Source organism: Chiloscyllium plagiosum, chromosome 13, assembly GCF_004010195.1.
Source record: "Chiloscyllium plagiosum isolate BGI_BamShark_2017 chromosome 13, ASM401019v2, whole genome shotgun sequence".
Taxonomy (NCBI): Eukaryota; Metazoa; Chordata; class Chondrichthyes; order Orectolobiformes; family Hemiscylliidae; genus Chiloscyllium; species Chiloscyllium plagiosum.
This window is the reverse complement of record NC_057722.1, coordinates 18,366,645-18,380,641: the sequence shown is the minus strand read 5'-3', so window position 1 is coordinate 18,380,641 and position 13,997 is coordinate 18,366,645. Positions and strand designations below refer to the sequence as shown.

The 13,997-nt window shown below is 38.1% G+C and overlaps 1 protein-coding gene across 1 annotated transcript in view; it reads left to right on the top strand.

Moving 5' to 3' along the window:
* pccb (propionyl-CoA carboxylase subunit beta) overlaps nucleotides 1-7,382 on the top strand; it is a 36,150-nt gene extending 28,768 nt beyond the window's left edge. The window contains exons 9-13 of the mRNA XM_043701942.1: nucleotides 917-1,024; nucleotides 1,950-2,050; nucleotides 5,457-5,555; nucleotides 6,359-6,458; nucleotides 7,141-7,382. Of these exons, the coding sequence (XP_043557877.1) occupies nucleotides 917-1,024; nucleotides 1,950-2,050; nucleotides 5,457-5,555; nucleotides 6,359-6,458; nucleotides 7,141-7,262 (530 nt within the window). The 3' untranslated portion in view covers nucleotides 7,263-7,382. The remainder of the gene's footprint in view (nucleotides 1-916; nucleotides 1,025-1,949; nucleotides 2,051-5,456; nucleotides 5,556-6,358; nucleotides 6,459-7,140) is intronic.
* The last annotated feature ends 6,615 nt before the right edge of the window (nucleotides 7,383-13,997 follow it).

Here is a 13,997-nt window from a genome sequence, read left to right as displayed (position 1 = left end):
ATAATGGAAGTCATAAGGATAACTTCCAGACTTTCGAATTTTGCTGTCTACAGTATACAAAAGAAAATTCAATAAAATTTAACAAAAAGAAATTCTTATTAAATATAAAGGCTTAACAGTGGATAAATTATACAATAAATTGAGAAATAGGAAATGTCATATTGACCCTTTAAAATAAGGAAGTTAATGGAAGTTGTTTCCTTGTGTACTTTGCTGCAGGAGTTGTGAATATTGCATTGGAAGGAAAAATGGGTCAAGAATAAGATATTGTACCAGGAATTACTGAGAAGATCAATTGAGGGGTATAACAGATTTTTATTCTTTAGCCCATTCTCAGACACAAGATCTAGAGGATAGTTTGTTCCTATGGAGGACACTAGTGAAAATTCCAATGAATGATGTTTCTATATTGAAATAAGGGTGCTGGTTTGTTCTTAAAATTGAAGTTGTGTCAGAAGTAGGTGGTCAGTTGGCTGGATGGCAGTGCAGAGTAATGCCAACAGCATTCATTTCCAAGACTGGCTGAGGTTCAAATGTGGAACTCTCATGAGAGAGCAGCTTTACAATCTGTTGGGACTAAGGCAACTCTACCTTAATGCTGTGGGATGGTACTGCTTGCCAAAGAATTTTTAACTTTCAGTAACTTGTGTGGTTGCATTTCAATATTCTTAAGGCAACATTGCTGTAGCACACTAGAATGATTCAACCAAGAGTACTAATTGGAATTTCTTTAAGCCTTCATCACCCCATCCAACCATTGGATATTAGAAACCATGCTTTCTGTTTTATCTTTTCTTAATTTCTATTAGCCTTGGTAGCTTGTTCATCACTGACTTTCAATTTTAACAGAATAAAGAGTTATAAGCTTGGTTTGATTCATAAGAAAACTGTTCTAGTTTAATTTCTTTTTCTTTAGGTTGTCTAGACATCAATGCTTCGGTAAAAGGAGCCCGTTTTGTCCGATTCTGTGATGCATTTAATATCCCCATCATTACATTTGTGGATGTGCCTGGATTTTTGCCAGGTAGGACCTAAAATCTGACAGCATGAATAACAGTCATGTTTGACAGAGGTTCCAAATAACCTTTCTCTCACCCTAATCTAAGTCATAATATACTATAATATTTAAATATCATTAGTTTAGTTGCATGCATTGGTCAAGGTGAGTCACAAGAAAAACATTCCTATTTAATAATTAGCCTAGTTTTATTATCCAGTTCTACCTTATCACCTGTTTTTTTTTGCTGTAATGTGTAAATATGGGAGCAATTCGCATACTTGTGTGGTAATTATTGTAGGCAATTAAAGATAATTTGGATGCCAAACAGAATTTTACTTGCAGTGCTGCTTCAATAGTACTTATTTAACTGTGCGCAGGATAAACAATGAAAATCAGATATTTACTGTCAATGTGGCCTTACTCCTCCAGAGACTTCAGTGTAATAGCAGCATCTTGCTGAAGGCATATCATTGTAACGTGTGAAAAGCACAAAGTTCCTTTATTACTCATTAGCTATACATTAAAGTCACCAGAAAAACATGTTACAACTTAGTGCTGTAATAAGTAGTGATAATGACCAAATAACCTTTGGCACTGAAGATTAAGTGCTGGAGATTTGAAAATGAATTTTTAAAAAAACTTTCATCAAGGTTTGGCAATGAATTATATCTTGTTAACTTGTATATTGTGTATAATCTAACTTGTGCTTTTTAGTTTAGACTCCCTGTACAACAATAAAATCTTCGATTTGACTCCCATATCCCCTTCAGTAGCTGAGAAGTTGAAATAGCTTCCTAATAACTGCAAGCTCCAATGCATAAGGAAGTGGAGCATTGTTTGTTGACTGAGTGCAAATTCAAATCCATTATTCTTTCTTCATCTGATACAGAAAGACCTTTATGTATTTCTTCTGGATTATAGTTTATGATGTTTTCATATGACTACACAGGAACTAGCCAGGAATATGGCGGAATCATCAGACATGGTGCAAAGTTGCTCTATGCGTTTGCTGAGGCCACAGTGCCCAAAATTACAGTGATCACACGAAAGGTAAGAGAAGGTGGAACTAAAGAATCTTTACCCATACACACAACCCATTTGGTCAGTTTGGGTGGTAATTATTACTCCTAAGGAGAGAAATATGAAAGAATATTAGGCCATTCAGTCATGGCTAATACATTTCTTAACCCCATTCTCCTGTTTTCTCCCCATAACCCTTGATCCTCTTGACAATCAAGAAGCTATCTATCTCAGTCTTAAATATACTCAAAGCCTTCTGTGGCAATGAATTCTGTAGATTTGCCACTCTGGCCGAATAAGTTTCTCCTTGTTTCCATTCTAAAAGGTCTTCCCTTTACTCTAAGGCTGTGCCCCCCAGGTCCTCATTTCTCCTTTGAGGAAACATCTTCCCAATGTAACTCTGTCCAGGCCATTTGGTAAGTTTCTCTTAGATTTCTGCCCACCATCCCACCCCACCCCACACCTTTCATTCTTTTTAACTCCATCGAGTATAGACCCAGAGTCCCCAAACATTCCTCATATGTTAAGCTTTAATCCTGGCACCATTCTTGTGAACCTCCTCTGAACCCGTTCCAGGGCCAGTACATCCTTCCTGAGATATGGGGCCCAAAACTGCACACAATACTCCAAACATGGCCTGACCAGAGCTTTAAAGCTTTAGAAGTACATCCCTACTTTTATATTCAAGTCCTTCTAAAAAAAAAAATGCCAAAATTGCATTTGCCTTCCTAACAAATGACTCTACCTGCAAGTTTACCTTGACAATCCTGGAATAGAATTTCAAAGTCTCTTTGCACTTCAGATTTCTGAATATTCTCCCCATTTAGAAAATAGTCCATGCTTCTATTCTTCCTACCAAAATGCATAACCTCACACTTTCCCATGTTATACTCCCTCTGTTTATTTCTGTATCTCATTATTGTACATGCTCAACTGAAAATGGACTGTGTGGAATGAGTCTGACCATACACCCTTATCTCTGGCACTTTGATTCAAACCTTGTCCCAGTTCGTGAGAGAACATTTCAGTGGTAAATTTAATGAGTGGATAATTTAAATTGTCATCTTAGTTTGCAGAGGCACCAACACACAACTACCCTATTTGGGGAAAAAAACTGAAAAGTTTTATATTCGGGTAGAACATCTGGGGCCATGGTATTGAGATTTTGCTTGGATCTGTGTGTCCTTATGGAACGTAGTCTTAAAGAGCAACTTCTGGCTTATTGACTCTGCCACTTTTACTTTGAGTATATCTGATGCTAACTGTTACATTTTGCTGTGCCAAACTATTGTCTACATGCAATTCTGCTTAGCAACAGAGGAGGCATTTATTGCAAGTTTTTAAAGTCAAAGCTGAGAGGTCAAAGGTCAGAGTGATTGAGTTTTAGACTCCATGTTGGATGCTGCAGTTAGCTGAACCACAGATTTTGTGTGTGTGTGTGTTGGGGGGATCTCAGTGAGGAGTCAAGATCAGTTAACAGCAGTTACAACGCTGGAAGCAGTTCTAATAACTTGTAGACAGCTAGATTCAGGACTCAAATCTGGAGAGCTGAGCAATTGGAAAGGACACTATGGGGGAAAATGCACGAGCTCATCAAAGCCTACAAGAATTACAACAGCAGAGCACAGCCGATGAAAAACTTCAGTGATATTTGCTCTGTATTGTCCTCTGGATCTTTCACTTCGTATACTTGAAGTTGCTGGTCCCAGCCAGATTGTAACATAACTTTGGTGGTCTGCTCCAGGATCATAAGTGTTCATCGGCAAGGCTGTAAAATGCCTCTTCAAATGACAAGTTCCCAGTCCTCAAGCTGATATTGAGCTTTGCATGAACAGTGAAACAGGATAGGGGTAGCTTTGTCAATGTGAATAAGATAGAGCACTAAAATGACAGGCCTCTCTCTGGAAGTTAGGGTCACATATTGCACTGAGCTGTTTCACAAAGTGGCCACCCAATCTCTTTAGATCTCCTTATTGGAGAGAAGATCACATCGTGAGCAGCAAATAGACTTCAGTTGAATGAAGTACATGTAAATCACCACTTCGTCTGGAATGCTGCTTGGGAAAATTGCAAGTTGAGGAATTTATAATATTATATTCATAACAAAGAAGTTCCATGAAGTGTAGAATTCTGACCTGTTCACTGGTTGTACAAAAGAGATTGAGGAGGTAGATTTGTCATTACAAGGAAATGTTCATGCAATAACTTTTAAAAATGTCCTGGTCTAACCATGGTTATTATAATGTTTAATACTGATTCTGGCTAATCCAAATGTTTGGATACATTGCTGAGACAGAGGTGTAGCTTGACCCATGATTTGCCACTCTCTGCATTATTTTCAACCTGAAAATGTAACATTCAAATAAATGAGTAATCCACCTTATTGTATATCAGGGATGAAATATTCATGACCATATTTGGGTTTCTGCCACTTGGTCCTTTGCAAGCCAGTGGTGACACTAACAAATAATTGACCAGACCATCAAAAAAAAGCCAGTTACATAATGAAGATAACTTCCACTTGTTGTATGGGAAGTCCTTACTTTGTTGTGCTTACTCCCTGAAACTAGTGTCTTTCAATGAAGCTTAATTCCCCTCAAAGCCAGAATTAGGTATCATGAAGCATTTTCTTTGCTGAGCAAGTGTACACAGACTGAAATAGCATTCTGTACATGTGTAAATCAGTATATTCTTAGCTGAAATAACCAAAATTCGAATTTTTTTTAAAGGGGGAAACAAACAAAAGAGTAAACTCACCTTGATTACTTATTTAATTGATCGGGTTTCATCTAGTGGTGTTAGCTGGTTGGTGCAGGAGAAACTATTTGCACTGTGGTGTGCAAGACCTCATTCCAAATTTGGAATGGCAAGCAGCAAAGAACCTGGAATGTTTACTCCAAACATCAAAGCAGCCAATAAGCTGTTCCTGTGTATGGACAGATGACAGTGAAGGCTTCAAGATATGTCATACATGAGCTGACACTACCACAGCATTCTGTGCACACCTTACTCCACTGTTATTTCAGATTAATTAGTACTCCTGGCTCATGTCGATCCAGGGCATAAACAACAGTTGTCTTTGTTCCTGTTAGCTCTTAGTTTCTCTGTATTGTAGCCTGAAGATTGTGTTGCTTCCAAATGACATTGGGTTCCTTCTCTTTGCACCTGGAGGTGGCAGTCATACCATTTGTTAACTGCAGAGAATCCTGACAGAGTTAAAATAACTAAAATCTGAAGTTTAAGACTGTAATGAGAGAGATGTAGAACAGCTGGGAGCATTAAATATAGGAACAAAAAAAGTGGAGGAAATTTTTGAGCATAGGATATATGAAGGAGAGCAATTGGAACTCTGTCAAATGTTATTTCTATTTTATTAACAGACTTTACAGTATTTCACCTGTTTAAAAGATGATTCACTTAATGTTTTTCTTTGTAGGCCTACGGTGGTGCATATGATGTGATGAGCTCCAAGCACTTAAGAGGTGATTTGAACTATGCTTGGCCAACAGCAGAAGTTGCAGTTATGGGTGCTAAGGTAAGTGACACCTCTGCATTTCTATCACATACCCTTTTAGCAGTACATAGATACAAGTCCTGACTGTCATGAGTGGCTGACCTTTGCCTACATTGTTAATTCACTAATAATTCAAACAAATCTTTGAGATGGGTATAGAGCATGTTACAGAGACGAGAATTTAGCTGTATGAAATTTAAAGTTTGGCCAAAATGATCATTACTGAAGTGAACTACCTAATCAAACTAGTATACTTCCATCTTTCATCCATTTGTGAAAGGCAAATCAATTGTCAATTTAAATATGAATTCACGTCCCTTCTAAATAATTGAAAACCCAAGGTGATGCAGAGGCTGTGTAAGTTCTAACTAGTTTGTAGATAGCAATCTAAGATAGATTAGAGAAAGGGAACATGTAACTCGTTAGTAATACAGCATGGTTGGTCTCTAATATAATAAACGTAATGCAGTCTTTTTCTGTGTCGTGCCTGCATGAGCATATATTCATCAGCAGGGATTAAATGAATCATGGATATTTTGTATAATTATCTAGCTTACATTACATGAGATGTACAACTTTTATCCCAGGAAGCCAGAAATCTGTTCTGTGATTTTACCAAGAATTACCATGTCATGTTGAATCTGCTGATAGATGAATGCAGTCTGTATAAAATCCTTTGGTTTCTCACTAAACTACTGATCAAACAAATCTGGTTGGTATAAGAGAACACTCAAAGTAGATGATTATTTTGTAAAATGTTGTAAACAAGTTATTTTATTGGAAATATGCATTTCATTGTTTGACATTTTCCTTTCCTTTTCAAGGGTGCTGTGCAGATAATCTTTAAAGGAAAAGGGAATGAAGTAGAGGCAGAGGCAGAATATGTGGAAACATTTGCAAACCCATTCCCAGCAGCTGTGAGAGGCAAGTTCAAGAAGAAGCATGTGTTGTGCATTTTCTAATTTTCGTTTTCTTGAGTATTTTAAGCTCCAAAGTATCAATTAAAATGAAGTTGACCATCTTCCTTCACAACAGACATTGAGAAGTAAAACAGCACTGTGACACACTGTCCCATGTATTGTAATGTAGCTGAGCTCACCAGGAGGACTGGTACGTCTCTCCCACCTTCACTAGTGGAGACTTTGAAATTCAGTAATGGTACAAAGCAAAAACAGTGTGCTGGAAATAGTCAGGTGGCCTGCAAGTATTTTCAGTTGTGAAGTTTCATATTCAGCTTGAAACATTGTTCAATTTCCCTGTATTGCTACAGTCAATTATACAGAGCATTGTTGTTGGTGCTCCAATATCTTTGCCTTGATTAGGAAACAAACTAAATATTAAAACAAAAGCTCATTTAAAACAAATTAGATTAAGAGTAAGCAATACCCTATACATCTAACTCGTACAAAATGAGTAACTTCTGTATTGCAAAAGTTTATACTTTCTTCCAGGCATTCTGTTTAGTCTTGTTATTCATGCAGTATCTAGCACTGGCCAAGTTTCAGTCAGTTAATACACCAGACAGCTGTTTTTATACTTAAAGTAGATTTCTGGCTCAGTTAATTTACTGTAAAACTGATCTACTCTGCTTGTGTGTTCTATGCAGGTTTTGTCGATGACATAATTGAACCAGCAACCACTCGATTGCGTATTTGTCGAGACTTGGAGATGCTGGCAAATAAGAAACAGACTAACCCTTGGAAAAAACATGGCAATATCCCCCTGTGAAAAAAAAACTTAGACGTCAAGCAGATGAACAGAATGTTCCCCTCCAAAACCATTGATTTTATTTTTGTTAACAAACAATGCTGTCATCATTTAGGAATAAATTTGAAATCAACAACAAAATGCTAGTTTGATTCAAATCTTTGAAAACAGCACGCCATTATAACCTGAGAACATCCTGCAAACTCAGTATATCAGCTGTCTAAATCTGCAGTTAATGGGACTCTGCCATTCTGAACTGTTTAATAGGCTTATTGAAGAAAAGGCAGTGATCATCTTTTCAAATCATATGGCACGTTAGTAGTAACATATAATTGAACATATTGAAGGTTCACCTTGATTGTCAGTACACCAGGAAAACAGATTCAGTTCTATATGATGCTGCAACACAGACAGCAGCCATGACAATTTTACAGAACACATTTAATTATTTTTTATTTTCATCCAATTCCCTTGTAACATCTAGTGCTACATTTTCAGGTTTCATTTTATACTTTTATACCAAAGGGTATCTTTATCTCCATGGTAGCATATTAACCTCTCCCCAAGAGATTTGTGGATTGTGGTTTCAAGTCCCATTTCAAAATCTTGAACACAGTCTTGCCAGGTACTGTATCGAGTCCATTGGTTTGGCTCTAGCACCATTTTATTGTTAATTTTTTGTAATTAATTGAGGAAGAGATAATCAGATTATTGTCATTCCTTCATTTGTTATTCACTGTCTGACACTCAAATCAGTTGCATATACAGCCTGTTGTCACTCCACTCTCACCATTTGTATTATTGTTTGATCTCTCATTTATAAAGTCTGTGTCTGGGTGCGCTCTTCATTTCACTTGAAGGGGCAGTGCCTTGAAAGCTTGTGATTTCAAATAAACCTGTTGGACTATAACCTGGTGTTGAATGATTTTTGACGAGGTAAGAATTTAGGATGAGATTCCAAATCAAAATCTTGTTTGCTTTCACAGATGTAAAACAACCCAACCTACTCTTCAAAGAGTAGGGAGTTCTCCTGGTGACCTTGCTTTTAGCAAACATGCAGCTTTGCAGGGAATGTTGTCCAGAAAATCCACTTCCATTGATAATCATTCCATTCAGTTTTCCAAGATTTTCACAGCATTCTTTATTCTTTCACAGCATATAGGCATGACTGACAAAGCTAGCTTTGTTGCTATCCGCATTTACCCTTCAATTAAATGGAGTTACTTGACCAATTCAGAGGGCAGATATTTTATCCTGAGCAAGACACCCTTGAGTGACTTTTCTCCAGTTGCCTTCATTCTGTCGACGAGATTGTCTCCACAAGTAATTTGAAGTGATCCCTCATCGATATTATTGTGAATAGGTGTAACCCCAGATTGTCATGAACACAGTATTACAAGACAATGAATTTTAAAGGGACATCAGGGGTGACATAATTAAAAACACCACTTAAGAAAAATGCTCTAATCTGATTGAATTTTTAGTTGAATTCTTCTCTCATATCACTGTAGTGTTGGGTACCTGACTTCTCCACCTCACAGTATTTCATTGAAAATAAAGGCAACTAGATAACATGACCATGGGTCTCGAGGCACTTATAAACCAGACTGGGTCAGATTTCCTTTCCTTTGCATTTTTAATGGTCATCATTGAAATTACTGGATTTCTTTAATCCCAGATTGTCTTGTAATACTGCATTCATGACACTATCAAAGGGTGTGGATCAATGCTGATTCAATGAGCTGCTCATCTTGGCTTTTGACAACATCAAATCCCCAAACTTCGACTGCCTAGAAGAAATGCAGCAGGCATTTCGAATACCATCAATTGCAAATTTCTCAGAATCACATACCATGTAGAATTGGAAATATGTTGCTCATTCATCAGTTTGACCAAAACCCAGACACTGCCTTATGAATAGCACCTGGTGTACCTACATCAAATGGACTGCAGTAGCTCCATCACCTTCTCAAAAACAATTAGATACTAGGAATAAATAGCCTCATCCTGGATGCTGCCTGAACTACTGTGCTCTTCCAGCACCACTAATCCAGCAATGTATATCAGCCACGAACACCACTTAAAAAGTGCAAATTCTTTGTTTCTTACCTTTTCCTCTTCTGCACTTAATCGTTGAGGGGAGAGCAATTCATCAGTGGCGGAACATGTCATTTTATTTCTCAATTTTGTTTGTCTAATAGACAACTATTAACAGAATAACAAAATTAAATGGCACTGAACACCAAGAAGAAATGCAAGGTTTTCAGATTTTTCCAGCCTGCCTGTAAACATGATCATAAATCTGTGTAAGGATGAATGATCAACCAGCCCATAGGGTGCTGCAACATATAAATTGTCACCTAGTCACAGAAACCCCTCTTAATTATGCTGGTTTACAATATAGATGTCGTCCAATACAAAATATAATTGAGAGGAAGACCACTAATGATTTTGAACTTGGTTGCTATTAAGAACCACATTTAGTTACATGGAAACAAAGTGCTGGAGAAACTAAGGAAATGTGGTTTAACATCTCAACCTGAATAATGACGACTTTGGGACTTTTTTTTTCACACTGCCTCGGTTTCTATCTATTCCTGCACTGCTGTATGTCAACTGGATTGGGTCATTTCCAATGGCTGAGCAACTCTAGAGCAGCCTTTAAATCAGTATGATGTCATGCCATTGCTCTTTACATTGCAGCCTGAGTGCTTTCCTTAAAGTGCAATGGCTAGAATTTATTAGCAGAAAGTATCTACACCAGAAGATAGACTTAGGATCTAAAAGTATATATTTAAATCAGCTTCAGAGACCTGGCACTTCCCTTCAGGTTAATTCTTGGTTTTCAACATCCCCATTTGATCATTGTTGCACTTTAGACCAAAAGCTCAAATTTTAAAAATCCCTTTTCCTACTTCATATTGTACTTATCAAAATATCTTTCTCAACACAGCATGTTTGACTCATTAGTGGCCTGCATTAATTCTTGCTGACAGAAGTTTCCATGTCATACCACTTCCTAGTCAGAGTCATAGAGATGTACAGCATGGAAACAGATCCTTTGGTCCAACTCATTCATGCCAACCAAATATCCTAACCTAATTTGGTCCCGTTTATTAGCACCTGGCCCATATCCCTCTAAACCTTTCCTATTCATATACCCATCCAGGTGCCTTTTAAATGTTGCAATTGTACTAGCCTCTGCCACTTTCTCTGACAGCTCATTCCATACACACACCACCCTCTGTGGAAAAAGTTACCCCATAAATCTTTTATATCTTCCCCCTCTCACCCTAAACTACGCCCTCTAGTTCTGGGCTCCTTCATCTCAGGGAAAAGACTTTGTCTATTTACCCTATCCATGCCCCTCAATTTTATAAACCCCCTCAGCCTCCGACACTCCAGATAAAACAGCCCCAGCCTATTCAGCCTGTCTGTATAGCTCAAATCCTCCAACCCTGGCAACATCCTTGTAAATCTTTTCTGAACCCTTTCAAGTTTCACAACATTCTTCCGATAGGAAGACCAGAATTGCATGCAATATTCCAAAAGTGGCCTAACCAATTTCCTGTACAGCTGCAAATTTCTTTCCAATGCTACTCAGTGCTCTGACCAATAAAGGAAAGCATACCAAATGTCATCTTCACTACCCGCAACTCTATACTTTAAAAAAACTACAAAACTGCACTCCAAGGTCTTTGTTCAGCTACACTCCCCAGGATCTTACCATTAAGTGTATAAATCCTGCTCTCATTTGCTTTTCCGTAATGCAGCACCTCACATTTATCTAAATTAAACTCCATTTGCCACTCCTCAGCCCACTGGTCCATCTGATCTAGATCCCGTTGTTCTCTGAGGTAATTTTCTTCACTGTCCACAATACCTCCAATTTTGGTGTCATCTGCAAACATACTAACTATACCTCACATCCTGGTTGTGCATACATGTAATGGGTCTGCCCAATCAAAATAATAGTCATATCCACTGAACTAATGCGGTAATCTAGACAGAAAATGATTAAGGAATGAAGCAATCACAACTTGTGGATTGGCCAATGCTGCTTTAGAAAAGGTCTACAAAGACATTCTCTAATCATCCTTTTCAGTGATGTTGTTCCACATGCCTGCAGCAGGTGGGATTTGAACCTACACCTCCTGGTCCAGAGGTAGAGATACGACCACTGAACCACAAGAGCCCTCAGAAAAGCTCTATGACAACAAATTACCTAATTAATTAATTGAAATACTTGAGATCAGAACATTTTTAATCACTTAGGTAACTCTAAATTGGTTGACAGCATAAATCTTTCCATATTTAGAGTCATAGAGATGTACAGCATGGAAAAAGACCCTTTGGTCCAACCTGTCCATGCCGAATAGATATCCCAACCCAATCTGGTGTCACCTGCCAGCATCCGGTCCATATCCCTCCAAACCCTTCCTATTCATATACCCATCCAAATGCCTCTTAAAATGTTGCAATTGTACCAGCCTCCACCACTTCCTCTGGCAGCTCATTCCATACACGTACCACCCTCCGCGTGAAAAAGTTGCCCCTTAGGACTCTTTTATATCTTTCCCCTCTCACCCTAAACCTGTGCCCTCTAGTTCTGGACTCCCCGACCCCAAGAAAAAGAGTTTGCCTATTTATCCTATCTATGCCCCTCATAATTTTGTAAGCCGCTATAAAGGTCACTCCCCTCAGCCTCCGACGCTCCAGGGAAAACAGCCCCAGCCTGTTCAGCCTCTCCCTATAGGTCAAGTCTTTCAACCCTGGCAACATCCTTTTAAATCTTTTCTGAACCCTTTCAAGTTTCACAACATCTTTCCGATAGGAAAGAAACCAGAATTGCACGCAATATTCCAACAGTGGCCTAACCAATGTCCTGTACAGCTGCAACATGACCTCCCAACTTCTGTACTCAATACTCTGACCAAGAAATGAAAGCATACTAAACGCCTTCTTCACTATCCTATCTACCTGCGACTCCACTTTCAAGGAGCTATGAACCTGCACTCCAAGGTCTCTTTATTCAGCAACACTCCCTAGGACCTTACCATTAAGTGTATAAGTCCTGCTAAGGATTATTCAACAAATTTCCAATAGCAGAATCATATCCAATGTTGGACACAATGCTGCAAAGTTAGTCTAGTTAGTACCTTGCTCATTACACCTCTGAGTTCACTGGCCCAGAGGACCATAGGGCTGTTTATCATTAGAGAAACATGACTGGTGGTGCTAATCTGAGTGTCAGTATGCCGGAGATGAAAGATTGAGAAAGAGGGTTCTTCATGGTAATCTCAGCTGGTGCAGGGAATTGAACCTATGCCAGTGGCAACATTCCTCATCACAAATCAGCCATCAGCCAATTGATCTAACTGATCCGTACTGGAAGGTACATATATTAAGATACAGGGCTCTTCTTTACTAGGCATAAAGAACATATCCATACTATCTGTTCCAACTCAGAAGAGGTGACAGCCACTTGCTTGTTCATTTCTCAGAGCAATGTCTTGACCACTGCCAACTGCCTGGTTTAAAATTTAGCTATTTTCTAGTCAACCTGTTGAGAGATGTTATACACACCTCTGGAGCAGATGGAACCTGTACCCAGGTCTCCTGGCTCACAGGGAAGGATATGACCACTGCACTACAAAAGACCTTCTGGTGTAAAATTTAACCAAAACCTATCGTTAATTGCCAATCATCACTAACTCTCCATGAAAATGCCTCTACAATCAGCACTTCAAACAAGACTTGAATTGGTATTCTTGCAAGAAAGTCCTGATGTATGCAAGTTAAAACGTTTCAACAAAATGTGTCTATTTTCAGCAATAGTTAAGTCCCATGGTATCAAATGGCTTTTTGTGCATCCATCCACTAAAACTCAGGCCTCATTAAATCTTGCTAGCCTCATGAATAATCATGGAGTCTCTTGAACTCTATTTAGATTGTTAGTGCGTGAGTTGTGACAAGTAAATCTGGGATGGGTTAAACAATATTTGCCCAATTCTTGAGTACTTTTTAAAGAAAAAAAGGTCACCTTACTGACATCACTGCCATCATTATCTCCTTATTAGTTAACATGCCAATCATTTTATTAGGTTGTCCCTTTTATAAGAGGTTGTCCTTAGTTTACCAATTCCATAGATCTTTATCATGATAAGGTGGCACCAGTAAACAATTGATGCGTCTGCTAGACTATGGAGTGTTATAGTTACTACTCTGAATGGGTTGACTAGAAAGTATCTAGAGTACGCAATGCCACCTCTGTGGTCAACTACCCTTCCACATGGTACCTCGAAGAATTCTAGAATATCAATCAATATCCTTTTGTTACAAAAGCCATGTATGAATTAATAAAACTGTTGGTACTCAAAAAACACAAACTAAACCTAGATATAACAATACAAACTAATACAAAAACTGCTTCAAACTTTAAATTATAAAACTAAATCATTTTAAAAATACACATGTCCACTTCAAATGTATTTTAACATTGGTCAATCTAAATTTATATTAGGTTGAACCATTATATAGCAATAAAAGCATAAACCTTACCCTAACCTAGTCATAAGGTTTCTTGCTTGCAAGTATTATTCAACAAATAATCACAATTAAACATGATTAAGCATGTGAGGAAGTCAAAATTAATTATTGTAAAAATAATTGAATTCTACAGCATACCTTCTGCCAAGCTTTGTAGTACAGCCACAGCAATGGCATCTACTTGACAGTCACCCAGGTATGACCTGT